This window comes from Rosa chinensis, chromosome 4 (genome assembly GCF_002994745.2).
Source record: "Rosa chinensis cultivar Old Blush chromosome 4, RchiOBHm-V2, whole genome shotgun sequence".
NCBI classification, from domain to species: Eukaryota; Viridiplantae; Streptophyta; class Magnoliopsida; order Rosales; family Rosaceae; genus Rosa; species Rosa chinensis.
In genome coordinates this window covers 61,269,744-61,291,821 of record NC_037091.1, presented here as the reverse complement: position 1 = coordinate 61,291,821, position 22,078 = coordinate 61,269,744, and the positions used below count along the sequence as shown (strand labels likewise).

Genomic DNA, 22,078 nt, shown 5'->3' with positions numbered 1-22,078 from the left:
AAATGACTGACCTATTTTCATTAAAAAAAAAAATTTATTTTGAATTGAAATATTACAAATATGATGATCTTTAAGTGAAATGATACACTCAATTAATAATACATCTCTTTACACTAAATAATATATACATTTACAAGACACCTTCTCAAAATATATTGAACATCAATACCACATACCAAAAAGTATACTATACATAATGCATGCATTGATCCAACCCATACAAAATATGGTTGCTAATGAAAAAGAGCAGAAAGAAATTTTTTTTTTCATTTGTTTTTCTCCTTTCGTTCTTTTGTTTTTTGAATATGAAAAAACAAATGAGTTCATGCGCGTGTGGCCCACTTGCCCTCGCTCTCTCTCTCTCTCTCTCTCGCTAACCCCATTTGCCTCTTTTGCTTCAATATCAGCCTCCCGTACTATTACACCGAGGTTGACACCAATTTTTCTAGCTTATCTTTTTCTTCTTCTTCTTCTTTTGATTCTTTTTCCACTCCTCTCTCTCTGCTCTCTCTCTCCCACCGTCTCCTGCAACTGTGCTTTGACGCGACTAAAGCTTTCCATTCCCTCCTTCAAAAACTACTACGCGTCCTTTCCATGTCACCAAAACCCTAATTACTAATTACCATCTCTCTCGCCGACGCCTTCCTTCTTCTAATTCATGCTCGCTTCTCCCTCCCAAATCCAATCCACTCTACGACGTCGTCCGATCCACCTCCGCCTCCATGGACGGCGACAAGGACACACGCGATCCGGGACTCACCGAGTTCCCCACCGAGCCGAGCTGGGACAGTCCTTACTTCTTCAGCAACGATCGTGACACCACCGTACTAAGCGAATTCGGGTGGAATTTCAGCCCCGACCACCAGATCGGCGCCGACGACAGGTCCGATTTGGCGGGAAGCAGCACTACTACTACTCTCGCGGAACAGCTTCCTGAAAGAAGCAGTAATACTAACTCCGACCCGGCCCCCGTGGTCGGATCTGTTTCGTCAAGCTCTACAGAGGATCCACCGGAGAGGTCTACTGGCTCCGGCTCCGGCGGCACACCACCTCCCGAGACACCGTGAGTGATCATCATCATGCATATGCATATAGATATATACAATTCCTGTGTTCATATAATGGCTTGATTAGTAATTAACCTGCTTTTGCGTGTGGTAAAAAGTGACAGATTTTTATCATTAGTTAAATCGGCAAAAGGCGAAGAAAAGTGAGCGAGTGCAAATCGGAGAGATTTGATCGTCCGTACGGTTGTAGAAAAAGTAGAAAACTGTTCTAGGTCATAGTAAAAAGCCTCATGCAAGTTGAGGCAGAGTGGGGAAGGAGAACAGGGGTAGGGTAATGCAAATTGAGCAAAATGGGGGGGGGGGGGGGTCTTTTTCTGGATTATGATTCTTTTTTTGGGTTGGGTTGTCGAACACTAGTGCCGTTATTGCGGCGGCAATGGCGTGCTATATCTTTTCACGCTTTCTGGGAATCATTTTTCCGTCCTCTTTTTCTCGTAAAATACGTAAATAAGGGCATGCGCTTGTCCTGTAATTTTATTTTTTCTTTCTATGGGGGAACAATAATTTTACATGCTCTTTCTTGGTCTAGTTTTGTTTTATTTTCTTGAGGTTTCTTGTGTTCGATCAGACGCATGCATGTGACGTAGTGCATGACATAATGCTTGTCAAGAAAGTGTTTTGCGTGATCGTAATTCTTTGATGGGATTCTTCTTTGTTCTGTGGTCCAAATATTTTGGATTGCTTCCTAATAATTAATCAAGGCTTATAATTGCATGTACCATACTATATTTCCACTTCTGACATCTACATTTTGATGATCTTAGCTAAGCTTTTAGCTCGGAATGCATTAACTCTGTTTTATAAACTTGAATAAATATGCCCACTTAGGGTTCCACTTAGTTTGGTTACACATTAAATCAAGTAAGGATTTAAAATGTGTGTGCCTAATTAATTTAAGTTATCTAAAGTACCTTAAAAGTTCTAATTTGTGATTTAATTAGAAGTTAAATATTTAGGAGGTCGTCGGGGTGTCTGATGCTTTCTTCGTTTTTATTAGCTACTTATAACTGTTATGAGCATTGTAAGGTTGCACCTGTATGCTTAGTTTTTCAACCTCTTTTATGACGGATCATATTATGAAAGGAGGTGACCGGAGAAGATTTATTTTAGATTACAACTATTACAAACTCACGAACATAATACGTAATGGAAATGCATCCTTTCAGTTTTCCTTTTCTCTTTCCTTTGGATTTTCAAGTTTTGTTTTTTTATTGTGACAGTTGTAGGTAAAATATTTTGTAGGAGTAGCACTACGAAGGTGAATAAAAAGAAGGGGCAGAAGCGAATCCGGCAGCCAAGATTTGCGTTTATGACAAAGAGTGAAGTTGATCATCTCGAGGATGGCTACCGTTGGCGGAAATATGGACAGAAGGCTGTTAAGAATAGCCCATATCCAAGGTAAATTTTGAATTCGTTTATAGTGTCATCATTGAGAATTAGTACTGCTTATATTTCTCGGATGTTTTTGCCTTTGTCACGCAGGAGCTACTATCGGTGCACAAATAGCAAATGCACTGTGAAGAAAAGGGTTGAACGTTCCTCTGAAGATCCAACGACGGTAATTACGACGTATGAAGGGCAACACTGTCATCATACGGTTGCATTTCCCCGCGGCGGCGGGGGAGTCAATATTATTAGTCATGATCAATCTGGCTTTGCCGCAGGAAGCCAGTTAATGCAGCTTCCTCCAGTCTCGCAGTTCATGCATTATCCAACTTCAATTCAACCCAGATCACAAATTAGTCCAACTCATAATTTGACAGTAGGAGGGTCGCAGTCGCACCGATTAGTCCGGGCTGGCGGTACTCATTACCATCATGATCAAGCAGCTGGGGGATCCCAGTGCATTATTAATCCAAATCATGAGCCACTCCGAGTAGTACCAGTTCCTACAGATGAAGGGCTTCTTGGGGACATTGTACCTCCTGGAATGCGTAATCCGTTCGATGGATAAAATGGTAATTAATTAAACACCATATAATTAGACCATTATTCAAAACAATTTAATGAAATTAGTGATTAACAAATATATATATATATATATAAATATATATATATATATATATATATATATATATATATATTGCGTGTGACTGTAATATAATCACAGCATTTCACAGCCTGCACGCATAAAGCGTCCTTCCGTAAAGTCGAAACTGGGGTACTAATTGCATCTGCATTACAATGTAGACGGTAATCTTGGTTTGAAAACCCTAAGTCATATATGATAAGGATATATATACGTCTTTTTCATGCCAGTGGATATTCATATATATACTAAAGCTAGAACAAAAATTTTAAATATAGCTATAGTAGATATAGGAATGATTAGATCGATCATGAACTACAGTAGTGGGATATATGATGCACTACTGGATAGTAGATACATATGGACATATGGTAGGGCTGCGTATTGCTTCTAAGCTGAGATCAAGGTCTAGTTGTTAATATCCTTGTGGCTATAGATTGATGCACCACTACTAACATTATATGTTGTTATGATTGGTTACAAAGCTATCTGCTACACTAGTACTAGTACTTGGGATCTAGTGCTCATTCACCATCTTATATATTTTCCGATCATTGTATTGCAGTACTAGTGCACTTGCCCACTTCAATTATTATGCGCTTCCATATCATCTTGTATTCTTGTTCGATCAGCTGTCTCCTCGATCCTCATTGCACTTCATATCATTATTTTGGCCAAATGATCGAGTTGTCCTGGGCAGAAATTAAAGAGCTTCATGAAGCATAACCCATCGGAAGCTAGCTAGTAATTTAGTAGGAGATCGATCCTCAGAGTTGATGATCATCGGATTCTTAATGTCTCTTATATAGAGTTGAAGATTTGAAGAATTCCGTGATATTAAGTGGTCGATATCATGCACTCTAAATTAATTACCCAACTAATTGCAGTATTTAACTAATTAATTTCACTATTGAGTCCTGAGGATCTGATATCTGATTCAGATTGTGTATTATATCATTTTTATTCATCATCATGATATAGGCTAGCTAGGTTTAGAATATTAAACGACGTCATCCATCTTTAATATTCTCGATCTCGATCTCGATCTCGATGACCTCGTGTTGTAGAGGTTCATCCTCAGCTAGCAAATAATTAAGTTGTTTGACTAGCTTAGCTACCTAAGAAGGAACAATAAACGCTCAATAATGCAGATGGATGTTGGCTACGTTGCGTGGAGTTGCATGTTGCTTAATGCAGAACTCGTTAAAGTAATTAACCAGCCGACACTGCCTTTTTACCTTAAATTAGTTTAAGTACCCTTTTTTGTCATCTTCGACCACATATTACGCTTCCTTTTTACCTTGCCGACTGTCATAAAGATCGACCCTAGCTCTCCAATATTGTTTAATAAACGTGGTCTTAAAGCTAGAGATCGAGTAATGTTGCCTTTTCTCCATTCATTATCAAATTCAGAGGTAGGAGGCAATAACCCACCAACCATGCACCAATTATTAAACACTGAAACTGAAATCGAAACATCCGGCGACGCTGGCTCCAGCTCCGGCTCCGGCCTTCTTTCTAAACAAAACCAGTCTCTAAGCTCTTGTGAGCGAAAACAAAGATTAGGTAACAAATAAGACGAGATATTATCCGACGTTTTAACTCGTTTGGAGAGTACTGGGGCAGTTGGACCATGACGCATGAATCGTTGAGGACTGAGACTGTACATGGGAATATAGGATAGGAAGGTCCAAGTGAGTGTGACAGAAGAAAGAGACAGAAGAAAGCGCCGTTTTACCCGCCGTTATGTACGGGAGGAGATTACACGCCAACTAAATCGACCACCTCCAATATCCCCATCCATGTCCTCTTTAGTTTGTAGCAGTCATACTGTTAGGTAGGGTTTGGTCATTGTCCTTCATTGCAAACTTTGATTTTGTTTCCTTCTGGCATGTATTTAGAGAAGCTAGCCAGTGGTGTGCATGGATGATGCCTTAGCTTACTTAGGTCACGAGTTCATGGACACTAGGTTCTGGTTTGGTATAATCCCCTCAAGGGCCTCCTCTGCCTAGAACCTTGATCGGCCTTCAATTTGGTTGTAACAAAGATTCTTCTTTGTAATTCATTTTCTCAAGAAAAAAAAAAAAAAAAACTAAAATTACCATATGAATAATGAAGGACAGTGACCAAACCTACCTAGCTAACAGCATAACTGCCACAAACTAAAGAGGATGTGGAACAAAAATAATGAAGGACAATGACCAAACCTACCTAGCTAGCTAACAGCATAACTGCCACAAACTAAAGAGGATGTGGAACAAAAATTACCATATGAATAATGAAGGACAATGACCAAACCTACCTAGCTAACACCATAACTGCCACAAACTAAAGAGGATGTGGATGGGGGAAGAGTCTTGGGTGGAACAGTACCGGAATTAACTCATGGTGCATGTGGACCTTGGTCCATATTAGAATTTTTGGTGGAGGGGGAGATTGGAGGTAGTTTTTTTTTTAGATAATCGAGCCAGTAGGGTGAATTATATTCATCAAAAGCCAGAATAGGCCATTATATACCCTTCCGCTGACATTTAGACAGATAAGAAGATAGTGGTAGTACCCACAATGGTACATAGAAAATAGACCCACTCATTGTACAATCAATACGTAGACATAGTGGGATCCCCCCTTGGTACTACGCCGGAGGCGCTAGAAGGATCCTGTCCTCCCAACCTAACTATTACCCAGTAAATCTAGTTGCCTAGAGACCTCAATTGGTGTACAACTAGAGACACTGAGAATTAAGTCGACAAGACCAAAACCAATAACTAAAACTAGATGCACATAAGTGCCTAGATGCACACAAGTGCCTAAACTGTCCCTGAGAGTAGGGAATTATTGAAAACAAACTGACTGAATAAAATAAATAGGGTCTAGGTCAAAACCCCAGCCCAAAAAAATCACAGCCCAACAGCCAAGAAAGAAACCCAGCTAAGGCCCAACAAAGAACACCTTGACCCAAGCCCACAGTCCATCGTTCGCCTCAATGGTTGACCACTGCGACCCGGTACCAAATCTCGCCGCCGCAATCGACACCAGCCCTCGCCACTGCCATTGACGCCAGCCTCGCCGCCGCACCACAAGCCCGACCTCGCTGCCTCAAACCACGTCAAAACCCGATCGAACTCCGTCGAAAAACAGTTCGATGCAATCTGATCCAGCATGCCGCCACCACCGTCCAGTCCCTCCAGCACGCTGCCGATCATGGAGATCAAGGACGTGCCTCTGCGACGCTCGACCCTCGTTGTACCGCCGCCCACTGAGCCCCAGATTTCTTCCGATACTCGTCCCAAGACCATCCAGAGCCGGACTCGAGCCTTAACCCCTCCCAAGAAGCTGCTAGGCCTTTAGTTTCAAATTCCCGTCCGGCAGCCGCGTCAAGCAGGCGAGGTGAGCCACCGCCGCCCAAGCACGCTGCTGGACAAGACGAAAGTGGCAAACCCTAGACCAAGAACCAGTCCGGGTTTTGCGGAACGTATATGTTAAGAGATTTATAATAGCAGCTGTAATGATTGGAGGTAGTTGATTCAGTTGGTGTGTAATTTAGTTATTATTTCTTGTGGCAACAACAAAAATAAAAAAAAAATTATAAGGGAAAATAAAAAAAAGAGTTAATTCAATTCAAGTCCTTTTTGTTATATAAAAATTAGATTTAGTCCGCGCATATTTTCTTGTTAATTGCGGTCCATTTACTTTTTTTAATAGTCTAATTTGCCCTTAGAACCAAATAAGGTATATAATTTCAAATTCACTAATTAGATCACAATTTTAGCTCAATTTTAAATTTTAAATTCAAATTCCAAAATTTACAATTCATCAATAAATAATTTTCAGACAAAGAAGACTAAATGCATTCATATAAACTCAATATACCTAAGATGTAGGTCTAATACTTATATACCTACATTATAGGATGAAAAACATTAGAACAAAAATTCAAGCATTATTGCTTCATTTGTATCTATATAATAGGTATTTAAAGTTGTATCGTAGAGATTTAATCTACCTAGACATACGAAGCAGGGAAAAAAAAACATAGAATATAAATCAAAAGGTACAAATATGTATATATAGAACTTATACCTAATTAAAAGATAAAATGTATGAAAGAGAAAATGTGAGACAATGATGGAACCTTAGATATAGAGATATAGAGAAACTTGATTTTTTTTAAAACTTGTGAAATCTTACCTATAAATAAGGCATGTAAATGTGAAATAAAAATGTCTAATCAAATTCTAGGACAAATCGTACCTATAACACCATAATCGATTCTATATTAAAGGTAAGCAAAAACTTCTTACCAAATCTATAATAAAGGTAGCTACGAATTCTCTCTAATCTTGGATCAACAATACTGTAAATGTCTCCTTGCGCAAGCATGGAAGAAACCCATTGACTAATGTGAATTCTCTCTACAGTTCCTGATATAACAAGTCAGTTTGTGATAATTTCCAACAGCACAATCCCAAAGCTATAAACATCACTTTTCTCATTTAACCTGCTTGTTAGGTAGTACCTGCCGCAAAGCCAAACCATGCAACTCGAATCACAATGATTTCGCAAAATTACAACGTTGGATTGAAGTTTGAAAAATAAAGATTTGAAAACTAATGATGATCAGTAAACTTAAATTAATCTAGAAGTACTACTTACTCAGGGTCAAGGTACCCGGGAGTACCAGCAACTCCAATTGCTATATGAGTCACAAGGTCTGTAGGGAAATTTCTGGATAGGCCAAAATCAGATACTTTGGCTTGGAAGTTTTCAGTCAGCAAGATGTTTGCTGATTTCACATCCCTGTGAATTATAGGTGGCTTACCACCATAATGCAGATACTCCAATCCTGCATTTCAAAATTCATCACAGAAACTTTCAACAAAAAGAGGTAAAAACATGGACCAAAATCATTAAGTTGCTGACCTTGTGCAGCGTCTACTGCTATTCGAAGTCTGTCTTCCCAACCCAAAGTAGTGGAACTGTCATCTAAATCCATGGTAAGGTATGATCATTTTATATAGGGTGTAGAAAAATGATGGTAAGGTATGTAAAATGATCATAAGTTATAATTTTTTTTAATGACGATGCATCAATTAAGGGTATTGTTGTGCTGATGACATATTATAATTGATATAGTTTTTATGAATACCAAATTGATTGAAAAACAACATTAACTCTCAATTTATTGATACATAAATTATTGATTGTTTTGAGTAATATTGTGCTGGGTAAATTTGGTATATGAAAAAGTAGAAGTTGACTCATCATGCTAATATAGGAAAATAAGCTGATGTGGATGCTTAGTCACTGGACCGCAATTAACAAAACTTTTCGTCCGGATTACAATCAAAACAGGTCATGATTTTTGGACTTATAACTAATTAACTCTAAAAAAGATTGATGCTAGAAAGAAAACATAATATTTTTTTTCTCAATGCTCTTATTTTTTCTTGGGGTGGATGAATATAATTCATTACGACTTCATTGCGCCACCACCAGAGCCTTAGCCCCAAAGCATCACCAAGTGCATGCTTCTTCTGCCTAATCAGAGGTTTAAACTCTATCTAGTAAGATTCATTGTAGAACTACTGACACACTTATTCAAAGTGACTACTGACTACTAAACTAAAGAACTAAATGCCTCAATCTATTTGATGATACATGACTCAATTAATAAAACTAGTACATCTGCCTAAGACTGCAATCAGTGTATCTCAATACCAGCGACCATACTGAGCTTGCCACACATATATCCTCAAAAAGTCTATGAAAAGAAAATAAAACTGGCTAGAACTTTTGCCCTGAGGCCTAAAGCCCAAACCACTTCCCTTACCACCTAAACTGGGCCAGACAAAAGCAATTAGGGCCACTCTGGTTCAGGCCCAAAGGTCCAGCCCAAATCCACCGTACCCGCCCTGCCTCTAATTAATGTTCAACTACAAAAAACAATCCAGAACCAGTAACAAAGCTAGGACCAAAAATTGAGTCTATACAGTTCGATCGGCGTAGCAGTAATATTTTACTCGATGACTTGTGACTTGTGTTTAAAAAGACATGCCAAAAACTGAACTCACCGTAACCACTATGGCCGACAATTAGATGAGTTCAATTTGGAATTCTCTTCAACTCCACTATGCATGCCAGGGGAGATGCAATCTTCAGATGGCCCAAGCATATATAACGATATATTCCATTTGTGCACTGCATTAAACGAGGAATTCAGAGTCTTAATCTGGCTTGAAAAAAAGGAACAGATCCAAAAAAGTAGCAACCAAGTGTTGACAAACATGAACAAAGATTAATTAAACTTATCGGGTACCATCAGATTGAAATATGACTGGTATCAGAAAATGGTAAAAACAAAAGCTAAAGCAACACAGCATGCATACTTAATCAATGATCTTTCTATATTGCATATTGCTACAGAATCTACAGCCAGCAACCTTTACTTGGGCTTGGCTAACAGTTTTCCCATACAAATATCACATTTTAATGTCATATGGAGCCTACTATTGTATCAGAAATGTCACCTCCATGTTGAATCCATAACCCACAAATTCAGTCTCCCACTGTTTCCAGCAGAAACAAGTATTGGAAATCGACAGGACAACAATTAAGGAAATTTGTAATGAATTGGGGAAATGCAATAATTAATCAAAGTCCGAAAAACTAATAATATAGGCTTCCTTCTGGCACAAGAACGCTTTCTAGAGTCTATCTCGGCGCCTTAAAGCACTCGTAGGAGTATTCTTATTATTATTATTTATATTTTTTTTGGTTCTGCACTTTAGCTTCTATCGTGGCCAGAAAACAGATGCATATATAGCATCAATCAACATGGTATGGAAATTGTGTAGAATCAATACTCACTACAAAATACATTGATCGACCAGGCATATAGAAGTTGCCATTGATAATGATAATTATTATTTGTCCAAAAAAGAAAAAAGATGATAATTATTCATATCATACAACTGCAAGTAGCAATGGAAGATTGCAAGTAATAATGGAAGACTGCAAGATTCCAATATGTGAGAAGAAGCTAGCGAAGACCATTGAACGGTGGCACAATCCATATAGCGGGTCGGATCGATGTACCTCTCACTGGGATTTAGAGGGTAGTGTTGTGTGACGGTTTTGTCTGCTAAATTGAAGATGCCCATACCACCATTCATAATGTCATTTGTGAAGTAAATGGAATTTGGTTGGCACCTAGGAAAATTTGAAGCCAAAACAGATATTGAATGATTATCACCCAAGAACAAAGCACCATCCCCAATGCTGTCTACCAGATCCTGTGATGGGGAAATGGTATCGAACACAGACCTCCAATAATCACTCAACAGACACCAGAAATAAGGAGTAGCAAACTCGTAGAGTATGGCAAATCCATGCCGCAAATAAACTGATATTAGTCATAAACTATAAGCTGTCTGACAACGATTACAATACCCATATTTATAGGGTTCACAATTCTTCGATAATAAGTAGATTTAAACTAAATTGGAAAGAGAATTAAAAGTAAATCCCAAATTAGATGCAAAAAAGATGCCCTAAAATTGTCTAGACAATAGTTATTGACGATTACATATCCATAATTAAATATCAAATGCATCATTTGATATTGCCACATATGCTCCTGCATCAGACTCCCCTGGTTGGAAAGAATTCGCCCTCGAATTCGAGTCATTGATTGAAGAAATCCTGACAAAGTCTTCCATTGCTTCATATCTTTTGTTGAACCTTTAACTTGCAATTGAATCCTTCCTTTCCAAACAAATAGATATTTGGAATAGATATTTGGCATAAATTTTCTCTCTGACATTAACTTTGCAATCCCAAAATTTTTCTCACCATCTTTTATCTGAGTGACAAGATTAACTAATTCTTTGGGAATATGCATAATGAATGCATTAACTCCAATAAAATCAACAAATTTATGCTCAATATCTTTCCACAATATTGACTTGATTGCGGCTTTATTGTCGTCTTCATCATCACAATTTCTAGGAACAAATTCATTTTTCCTATGGTCCTCCACACCACCATCACAAACTTCAGAATCTTCATAACAATCATACTTCGGTGGTATATCAAAACTCATGAAATTATTTTTTTCTTTTTCTAAGAATACTTTCTCAACAAATGGAAAATTAAAGATAGTGGACTTACAACCGGAATAGTTGACAGTACTATGTCCCTCTTCATTTGACTCACACAACGGAGCACAATTATGAATTGGGCCAACGCATATCTCCCCGTCGGAACCGTCACCATCTTGGTAGAAAGTTTCGATGCGATCAACACGTTGATGATAGATGGTAACGTCTCTCTCCCCGTCGGAACTCTTACGACGCCATCGCCGAGCTTCGATGCGATCAATACGTACCGCAAGTTGCTGAAGCATCCTTTGGATTTCAGCCATGTCGTTGTTGATGTCACGATCCTCCATTCGAAAACCTCCCCTTCGTCGCCCGACCTGAGACATGGAATCCACCAAGCTCTTCCCAAAGCTCTGATACCAATTGATGAGGAAATGGTATCGAACACAGACCTCCAATAATCACTCAACAGACACCAGAAATAAGGAGTAGCAAACTCGTAGAGTATGGCAAATCCATGCCGCAAATAAACTGATATTAGTCATAAACTATAAGCTGTCTGACAACGATTGCAATACCCATATTTATAGGGTTCACAATTCTTCGATAATAAGTAGATTTAAACTAAATTGGAAAGAGAATTAAAAGTAAATCCCAAATTAGATGCAAAAAAGATGCCCTAAAATTGTCTAGACAATAATTATTGACGATTACATATCCATAATTAAATATCAAATGCATCATTTGATATTGCCACATATGCTCCTGCATCAGTCTGATGCAGGGGCATCTACTCTAAAACCAAAGAGAAAGACCCAAGCTCCACCTTACCTCAAAGACTTTGTGCCCAAGTAACAGAGGAGCAGACTTTGTGCCCAAGTAAAAGAGGAGCAGATCAGTTGGTTTTGCTGAGATTGCTGCTAGTGATTTGCACAATTACCTTGCTGATTAAGTGTTGATCACATTGCTGAATAAGTGCAGTTAGCTTTTATTTCTTTTTTGATTGAATGTAATCTTTGCTTTAATTCTTTTTCTTCCTTAAACGTTCGTATTTGAAAGGCTATTTAAGCCTAACTTTGTAATGTTTTCAGCATCTTATTTTTGAAGAATATAAACAGAAAACGTAGCAACTTTGCTGCTAAAGTGAGTGTTGAGTTCTTTGATTTCTGGTGTGGTGTTACTAGTGTGTTCAGACCTGTGTCCAGAAATGGTATCGAACACAGACCTCCAATATTCACTCAACAGACACCAGAAATAAGGAGTAGCAAACTCGTAGAGTATGGCAAATCCATGCCGCAAATAAACTGATATTAGTCATAAACTATAAGCTGTCTGACAACGATTACAATACCCATATTTATAGGGTTCACAATTCTTCGATAATAAGTAGATTTAAACTAAATTGGAAAGAGAATTAAAAGTAAATCCCAAATTAGATGCAAAAAAGATGCCCTTGTTTTAGAGAAACTGAATTTGGGAGGAATTTGCTGTGTGTTCTCATTGATAATAGGGGCCTCTTTATATAGAGGATTACAATGCATAGAATCTCAATCATACAAGGAAAGTAATTCTACATTGATTAGGATTCTAGATCCTTCTAATTAAATCCTATTACCACTAGGTCAAGTAACCTAGAGTTTGGGCTAAACACAAATTAGGTTTTTCTTGAACACTCCCCCTTGTGTTGCCCAAACGCGGTGCTTCTCTCGTTGCCTCGTTAAAAACCTTGCCGAGTAACAAAAACCCAGTGGGACAAAAATAACCTCGGTCGAAGGGGAAAAAGAGCACAACACACCCTTCACGATTCGAGACGAACATGTAGACATCTCCCCCTGATGTCTGCACCTCCCCCTGATGACTACGATCATGGGAGTTCAGATAATTTCCGCAAGCCAATTCTTGCCACATGTTTCTCGAACGTGGTATTGGGCAATGACTTAGTAAACAAGTCTGCCTCACTGTCCTCAGATCGAACCTAGTTCACTTTGATCTCGAGGAGTGTCTGTTGTTGCTGATTATGCTTGGTGTTATCGCTATTGATGTAGCCTTGCCTCATTTGTTCAAAACAAGTAGCATTATCCTAAATGCTCGTAGGCTCATCTGTGGTAGACTTCAAACCACAATTGTTCGAACATGCGTAATTATGGATCCAATCCATATGCATTCACGAACCACTTCGTGAAGGGCAATGATCTCTGCATTGTTCGAAGATATAGCGACTACGGTCTGTTCTGTAGACCTCCAAGATATCACGGTCTTTTCCCATGGTGAACACTTAACCAGTTTGGGAATGACCATTGTGTGGGTCAGAGAGATACCCAACATCAGCAAAACCTTCCAAAACACATGTCGTTTTGGGATGGGGATAGAGAACGCAGGCCAGCGTTGGCGGCGTTTCTTGTGTGTGATGGGTCCGAATCCATCATCTCTTCGTAGGGATAGAACAAGCCCATATCAATCGTACATCTCAAATATCGAAAGATATCTTTTACACCAATCCAATGGCGTCGCGTTGGCTCAGAGCTATATCTAGCTAACAAGTTTACAACATATGAGATGTCCAGTCTTGTGCATTGAGATAAGTACAATAATGCGCCTATTGTACTAAGTAAGGCACTTTTGCCTCTAGCACATCTTCGTCATCATCCCTTTGACGAAGAGGATCATTTTCAGGATCAAGACTACGGACGATCATGGGGGTGCTTGAAGGCTTGACTTTGTCAAAATGCCTAAGCATCTATCGACACGATGCTCAAGTTCCAAACCGAGACATAATCGTGTTCTCCCAAAATCCTTCATCTCAAACTCGGATTTCAAGTGTTCAGCGGTTTCCCTTAACTCTTTAAGGGCTTCTAATGAAGATCATGTCCAACATGAACCGCGATGGAATCCGAAACTTGTCATAGAAACGCGTGGGCATATCCCTTCCCAATCAAGTAGTCACTTTAGTGAGCATTTCAACCTCTTTGTAAACGCGCTCCATGGTCTAGAGCCACTTGACTTGGGTAAATGAAGTTCGCCATGAACCTTCATGTATATTCCGTATCTAGATCCCTATAGAGATTCGTAGTGACCACATTTGTAAGCTGCATGTTCAGTTATTCGGAAACTACCAAACTGACAAGGTAGTGGAGTGCAGTGACATCCACTACGAGAGAATATGTCTCATCGTAGTCAATTCCAGGGCGTTTTGTGAGAAGCCTTGCGCCATAAGGTGAGATTACCATCTCTTTTTCTCACTACGCTTTCTAACAAAGACCCATTAGTCAACAGGTTTTATGTTAGGAGGTGTTGGCATCTCTAGCTCAAAAACCTTCCTCTTCGTTAGAGAATCATCTTAACCTGGATCGCATCTTTCCATTTAGGCCAAAAACTCTCTACGTTGGCATTCATTCATCAACGGAGCGTGGTTCGATATCATCGGACTCAGCAAACTCATGCGCAACAAAATGCGTAACTACATCATCAATTATGATGGAGTTTCTATCCCACGTCTCATGTACACTAGTGTAAGTTTCATAGAGCTCTATATTCTCAGGAATAGGGTTTGACGTTGAGGCGTCCCCCAACGATAACCATAACCTGGAAGATACTCATGAGACGGATTTTGAGTCTTGATGAATAAAGGATTGGAATGTGCCAAAGTATCCTTCGAACCCACGGGCCTCCCACGCATCCTAGCTGGGGCCAGGGCCTGTAACGCCAGAGTGCCACTCTCTTTGGCGTTGGCGCCATACCCACCTCCGTGTGCGGTGGCGCTACGTCCTCTCATAGGGACGTCCTTCCTTGCAGGCATGTTTGCAGCATATTTGTGTGATCTCGTCACTTTAATAGGGATCAAGATGAGACATAGTGGGGACAGACTACGACAATTCCTGTTGTTCCTGTTGAACACTCGTGTTCTTATCTCCCCCTAACGACGGGAAGACTGTCTCATCAAAGTGACATCCGCAAATCTAGCGGTAAGGAGATCGCCTAGCAAGGGCATTTAAGTGGCGGACGATTGTTGGAAGTCTCAAATCCAACGTAGTTGCCCATTCGTCTGTAAGGACCCATCATAGAGCGCTGTGGCGGCGCAATTGGCACAAAAATGGCTCACTCAAATGTGCGTAAGTACGAAAGACGTGTACCCAGTCACTAGCTGTAACGCAGAGGTACATTGAGTGGCATTAGGTCGTAGACGAATTAGCATAGCTGCATGCGATATTGCATCACCCCAAGCGGATGTAAGAAGATTGGTGCGCATTACCAATGTTCAGACTACCATCGTAGTCGTTTCCGTGAGACCATTTGGGTGTGTACATGGGAATGTGATGTCCAACATCAAGCCCATTGCAATATCCATCGAAAGTCTTCGATGTAAACTCACTAGCATAGTCAAATCCAATTGACTGAATAGGATGATTTGGGGAGTGAGCCCATTGTCATATGATATGTGCTAGGAGTGTAGCGTAAGCAGCATTTATAGGTGGACAATGGCACAACACGTGACCAGCGTGTTTGCGTGTCAACCAACATCATAAAATATTTAAGCGTCCGCAAGTTGGTTGAATCAATCCACAAAATCCCTACGGATTCTTTGTAAGAACAGAATGAGTAATGTCATATCCTTTGCATAGGACGGTCTCAGTCCTAATTTCCCTAAGGAACAGGCTTAGTAAAAGATGTCCGTGTGAAGTCTTTTTGTAGACGGATCATCATATCATGACCAGGATGACCTATCCTATCGTCACAAAGCCAATATGTGTCTAAGTCCAAGAGATCTTCTCTCATAACTTTATTGGATTTAATAGCTCGAATAGTGACATAAAGTCCACTAGAGCGACACATAAACTTCTCTAAGATGCGTCTTTGTTCGCAATCATTAGAGGTAATGCAAAGGAACTCATTTCCGTTCTCTACATGCATTTTCGCATGGAATTCGTTGGCTATTCATAGGGTACTATTTGCCCCAAGAGCGTAGAGAGTTTCTGTGACAACTGTAATCAAGGTGCCATTTGGCAAGTGGAACTTGGGCTATTCCATGTCCTTGAATTAATACTGATGGCCTAGCCATCGTAGTCACAAAGTCATATGCTCAGAATCAAAATTGAGTCATAATGAAAAGAACTCGAAATTTTATTCATAAGCCAACGGAATACATCATTGTTTCTATGATCAAAGAAAATCTAATCCAATAAAAAGTAATATGGCAATCGCCTACAACTCTTGGAAAATAAAAAGACTTAATCAAAATCGCCAGTTTCTGGGTCTTGATCCTTGTAGTCTTCCACCCTTAGATCTAGATCGCCATCTTGATCTTCTTGTGCCATGTAATTCGCTTCCCTTGCTTCACGATACGTCTTGTATGCGTTTGCAACATTCTGGGGTGCAGTACATGATTTGGCCCAATGTTCAGTTGATCCACATCGAAAACAAACATCATTATGGTCAGGCTCCCTTGATCGAGGCGCCATTGGGGCGCGATTTGGACGACCTATCCTCTTGGTGGCGTTACCACCATGGTCGGAGGCTCCGCCTCTCTCTCTCTTCACACGTTGACCTCCACGGTTCCCTGCACGCCTCTCTTGGCGATTTCCTTCCTCTTTAGGGCGAACATATGGACCAGAATGTCCAGAATTGTCCCTATCCTTAGGGTTTCGCTCCTTACGTCCTCCATTAGGGGCGCGACTATAGTTAGACTCCGGAATAGGCTTAGTTCCCACGGGTCTAGCATTATAGTTCTTCACAAGGATATTGTCGTGCTTTTCAGCTACGTTCATGGCGCCAATGAGCTCATGAAACCTTGTGATACGTCCTGCATTTACATCAATCCGATAATTCTTTGAAATCATCAGTGCAAAGACGGGGAAGGTAGAGAGAGTCTTCTCGATCAACATCGTATCAGTTATGGCTTGGCCACAAAACTCCATCAGAGACTTGATACGAAGAGCTTCCGAGTTATAATCAAGCACAGAATTGAAATCACAAAAGCGGAGGCTATGCCATCGCACTTCTAAATCAGGAAGCAGGGAGTCACGAACGTTGCCAAATCGCTGCTCAAGTTCTACCCATAGCTTTCTTGGGTCTTCCTCATTGAGGTATTCATTTTGGAGCGCGTCATTCATGTGCCTTGTCATGAGAATTATGGCTTTAGCTTGTTTTGCTTCGAAAGCAGTAGCTTGCTCAATGGAGAGCACGTTCTGACCAGGCTCTTGGATGGCTCCCAGAAGTCCATCAGCCTTAAGATGTTGGCGCACATCTCGGACCCACCTATGGTATCCTGCGCCAGTTGTTTCTAGTGGAACGAAGTTCAACTTGTTCAGGTTACTCATCCTGAAAAACAACACAAGATTAGGGTTAGTTTCGGAGCGAAAGGGCTACCACGAAAAACTATTAAATTTCTGAGCGTAGTCGCTTCCAAGAAATTAGAGATTTTCTGAGCGTAGTCGCTTCTAAGAAAATCCGATTCCAAGAGGGGTTTTTGGATTAGATCGAAACAATGATGTATGTGGTCGATCGTTTTCTTCTCAACAAACTCTAAGTTTGGAGGACTCTACAAGCTCTAAGCTTGGAGTAAGCGCGAACCCCCACAGTTCGGCTTTTGGTCTCCCCTATGTAGAGAAAGGGGGGTAGAAGAAGGGATTTTGGAAGTCCCCGAGAAAAGAAGAAGAAATTGAAAAAAACTTCAAAAACGGGAACTTTTAGAAAAGTTTACCTTAAAAGATGGTCGGAAAAGGCGTCGCCGGAAGTACGGTAGCTGCCGGAGTTACTGTAGCTGACCGGAAAAAGATGCCGGAAAGTGGCTGGAAAAGTCGCCGGAAGTTGGCCGGAAAAGTCGCCGGAAAGTGGCCGGAAAAGTTGCCGGGAAAGTGTTGACCGGCGTTGACCGGCCGTTGACCGGAGGGTTGACCGGTCATTGACCGGGTGCTGACGTGGCAGTCCGACGCTGACGTGGCACAGCTGCGCTGACGTGGCAGATCTGTTGCGGCTTGGCGGCTTGGTAGCTCGGCGGCTCGGGCTTGGCGGCTTGGCGGCTTGGGCTTCAGGTTGCTGGGCCAAGAGCATAGGCTTCTGGAACTGGGCTTGGGCTGATCGCAGCTGGGCCTAGGGTTGACCAACGGTGGGTTTGGTTGACTGAGGCACAGATAGAGGATGCAGGCGGCCGGTTCAGCGGGTCAGGTGGTTCAGGCGGCCGGTTCACGTGTTTCTAGGCCGGTTCCGATCATGATTTTTTGTCTCCGGTGGTTTGAGGTGCTTCTGCAGCTGCTGGTGAATTTTGGTGGCAGTTGATAGGGAGGAAAGCTCCGAACCGGGGAGAGAGGGTATGGATATTTCCGGGGGCCGGTTCGGGTATTTTCCGGCCGGTTCTGGGGTCTTCGTCGCCGGTTCTGGGCTCCTGGGGGAGAGAGCTTCAAGGTGGGAGGCGGAGGTTTCGGGGGTTTGGAGGCTACGAATATTAGGTTTCAGGGTTAGTGATTCGTGCTGATAACGTGTTTTAGAGAAACTGAATTTGGGAGGAATTTGCTGTGTGTTCTCATTGATAATAGGGGCCTCTTTATATAGAGGATTACAATGCATAGAATCTCAATCATACAAGGAAAGTAATTCTACATTGATTAGGATTCTAGATCCTTCTAATTAAATCCTATTACCACTAGGTCAAGTAACCTAGAGTTTGGGCTAAACACAAATTAGGTTTTCCTTGAACAGCCCTAAAATTGTCTAGACAATAATTATTGACGATTACATATCCATAATTAAATATCAAATGCATCATTTGATATTGCCACATATGCTCCTGCATCAGATACCAATTGATGGGGAAATGGTATCGAACACAGACCTCCAATAATCACTCAACAGACACCAGAAATAAGGAGTAGCAAACTCGTAGAGTATGGCAAATCCATGCCGCAAATAAACTGATATTAGTCATAAACTATAAGCTGTCTGACAACGATTACAATACCCATATTTATAGGGTTCACAATTCTTCGATAATAAGTAGATTTAAACTAAATTGGAAAGAGAATTAAAAGTAAATCCCAAATTAGATGCAAAAAAGATGCCCTAAAATTGTCTAGACAATAATTATTGACGATTACATATCCATAATTAAATATCAAATGCATCATTTGATATTGCCACATATGCTCCTGCATCATCCTGCCTCACAAAGGTCCCATCGTTGTCGTTGAATAACACCTTATATACCACAAAATTGATAACCCCCAGCTTTTGATCAAGACCTTCCTTTCGTTTCAAAACCCTTCGAACATGCAGCAAGTCTCCATTGGTTGATTCAACAAGATATGCCTTATCTGCTTTGTATGGGAACAGAGGGTGTTCCATTGGTCGTAAGGGTGTAAGTGGAATTGCTTTTGGCGGCCGCGAAGGATCATTACTACTATTGACATCAACTGACGCAATTATTCCCCCTAGTCCAACTGCATAAATTTCATTTCTGTGAAAAATAGCATCAGAAAGCAAATATGTTTTCTCGACGAAAGTCCAATCTCTATCCTGCTTTAATGAAAGCCAACCTGCAACAGATGTCGTACATTGCCACAACCACATAATTATGCGGATTCAAAGACGGGTCAGCTGATAATATAACCTTATAGACATAATAGTCGTACCGCTTCTTCAACTCATCCTGGAACTTCTGCAACTCAAATTGGTAGTCTCGGAGTGGGGTTGTCAAGGGAGGCAAATGAATGGCCGCTGCTTTTCTGAAAGGATTCAAAAGAGTTATGGAGAAATTCTCATGTGATGTGGCCAACCAACCATGGCTGGAGCCACTGCACCTCCTATCATAAGGCACCGGTAATTGAACGTTCGTATAGGTTTCTCCTTCAGAAAGGCTATAAACCATTTGCTTCGTTCGGCTAGGGGGGCGGGAGGGGGGATCATGAGCATTGGAAGTAGGTTGCACCAGCGCTGAGTTGTTGTTGGATCAGTATCAGTGAATAGAAAAATTACTTCTACAATATATAAGTAATTACAGCAATGATTTATACAATGATATATGGATTACAATACACAACATGTATCTGAGATAAAGGAATTGTAATTGCAAGGACTGACTTGTGATTCGATAGAGGCTTGCAGATTGGCAATGTCCTTTAGACAGAATTTCACCCCTACTCAGTGCTTGTAGTTCGTTAGGCTTCTGTCCACCAGGATACAACTATCGATAATCCAAGAGCCTAGCACCAGACCTTGGATTCTAGCGAACGTACTAAGTGTTTTTCTCTCTGAGGCAAAGGAAGGAAAATAAATCTGTGTATTTTGGAGAGGAAGACCTGTTGGGTTTATATAATGTTTGAGACACCACTTCAGTTTAAATTGAAGAGGTAAGTTGTCTTTCAATAACCTCTTTAGTTCAAATTCAAAAGGTAAGTTGATCAGACTTTGCTTTTGAATTCAACTGTCAAAACTGAATTCTATTCCACCACCGTTTGGAAATCTCATGGAGGAAGATCCAAGTGAGGTGAAAATCCCCTTGAGATGGATCCGAGTGAGGAAGACAATCTTAGAGAGGTAATATCCCCTTGAGATGGATCCGAGTGAGGAAGAAATCCTTGACAGATCCCTTTGAGACAAATCTAATCCTCCTCAATAGAAACCGATTTCTATTCAAACTCTAACAGTCCCCCACATTTGAATAGAAAGATGAATATAAGGAACTATGGCAGAATTGTACTAGTGATGAAACATTTCGAGAGAAATTTGGAATTGACACGCATCAGGAGAGGTGTCTTTTGGACTTGAACCTACCTTAGTGAATACTTATCGGACATACTTGGTGACGCAGTGGATATAAAATCTTGAACTGTTCACCGTTGTAGTAGGCCAAGACAACAAGCATCACACGTATCACTTCCGACACTTTTCAGTTCATACGTTTGTGTTCATTTTGGTCCTGAACAAATCCCGGATTCATGAGAGCTTTAGAGAACTTAGCCATGTAATTCTCATAAATGCGACCCACATTTACTCTCGTATAGGTGACACCTAATTTATGAATATCCTGCTATATTCCTCTTGAAATGTAAGAGATTAGTGTCATTAAGAATATTGAATTCAACCTTTCACTTCGTCACAGGAACACACTATTCCCATCTTAGGAATGAGTTATGTTGTGTGTTCAAAGTTTTGAATCTTACTCAACTAGTTTGCCTATTGAACCTAGACCATGGGATCTCCAATCAACTAGGTTAGGTTTCCGCCAAGTTTGATTCATTGAATTGGCTTTAAACCCATTCCCCTCGATGTATACTTTACTTGCTCTCTAGGTATACCTTTTGTAAGAGGATCTGCAATATTCTCTTTTGATTTAACATAGTCAATGGAAATAGTTCCATTTTTGAGCATTTCCTTGATTGTATTATGCCTACGTCTTATGTGCCTCGATTTCCCATTATATATATGGCTTTTTGCTCTAGCTATTGCTGACATGCAGTCACAATGTATGCAAATAGCTGTAAGAGGCTTAGGCCACAATGGAATGTCATCTAAGAAATTGCGAAGCCATTCTGCTTCTTCTCCAGCTTTATCTAAGGCTATAAATTCAGATTCCATTGTTGATCGTGCTATACACGTTTACTTTGATGATTTCCAAGATACTGCTGCACCTCCAAGAGTGAAGACATATCCACTTGTGGATTTAGATTCATTGCAATCTGAAATCCAATTAGCATCAGTATAGCCTTCTAGTACAGGAGGGTATCTTGTGTAGTGCAATCCATAATCAATGGTTTTGCAAAATGGATTCAACTTCACTATTGATTGCTTCCTTCCAAAAAAGGAGCATCTGGAGATGTCATTGCATCTTTGTATGTTTGTGGTTCTGACTCAACTATATAAGTAAGAAATTCGGGTCCAAAGTCCTTGGC

At 40.5% G+C, this 22,078-nt stretch overlaps 2 protein-coding genes across 2 annotated transcripts; one reads left to right on the top strand and one right to left on the bottom strand.

Moving 5' to 3' along the window:
• Positions 1-421: 421 nt before the first annotated feature.
• Positions 422-4,025, top strand: LOC112196037 (probable WRKY transcription factor 57). Its single transcript, XM_024336307.2, has 4 exons — positions 422-1,063; positions 2,310-2,465; positions 2,550-3,025; positions 3,662-4,025. The coding sequence occupies exons 1-3, from the start codon at positions 723-725 to the stop codon at positions 3,019-3,021; spliced, it is 969 nt and encodes a 322-aa protein (XP_024192075.1). The 5' UTR covers positions 422-722; the 3' UTR covers positions 3,022-3,025; positions 3,662-4,025.
• A 5,997-nt stretch (positions 4,026-10,022) lies between these two features.
• LOC112199710 lies at positions 10,023-21,764 on the bottom strand. Its single transcript, XM_040518822.1, has 3 exons — positions 21,485-21,764; positions 19,347-19,723; positions 10,023-10,391 (listed from the first exon to the last, which is right to left on the bottom strand). Exons 1-3 carry the CDS (start codon positions 21,762-21,764, stop codon positions 10,023-10,025), a joined length of 1,026 nt encoding a protein of 341 aa, XP_040374756.1.
• Between the last annotated feature and the right edge of the window lie 314 nt (positions 21,765-22,078).

Bases quoted from the DNA above. Each gene is read 5' to 3' on its own strand.
- LOC112196037 (XM_024336307.2), top strand. From the start codon at position 723: ATGGACGGCGACAAGGACACACGCGATCCGGGACTCACCGAGTTCCCC. The intron at 1,064-2,309 runs GTGAGTGATCAT...AATATTTTGTAG, and splicing joins ACACCACCTCCCGAGACACC to GAGTAGCACTACGAAGGTGA. The intron at 2,466-2,549 runs GTAAATTTTGAA...TTTGTCACGCAG, and splicing joins AAGAATAGCCCATATCCAAG to GAGCTACTATCGGTGCACAA.
- LOC112199710 (XM_040518822.1), bottom strand. From the start codon at position 21,764: ATGGAATCTGAATTTATAGCCTTAGATAAAGCTGGAGAAGAAGCAGAA. The intron at 19,724-21,484 runs GTATACCTAGAG...CATCTGTTGCAG, and splicing joins TGCAGATCCTCTTACAAAAG to GTTGGCTTTCATTAAAGCAG. The intron at 10,392-19,346 runs GATGATGCAGGA...TCCCCATCACAG, and splicing joins ATGGGACCTTTGTGAGGCAG to GATCTGGTAGACAGCATTGG.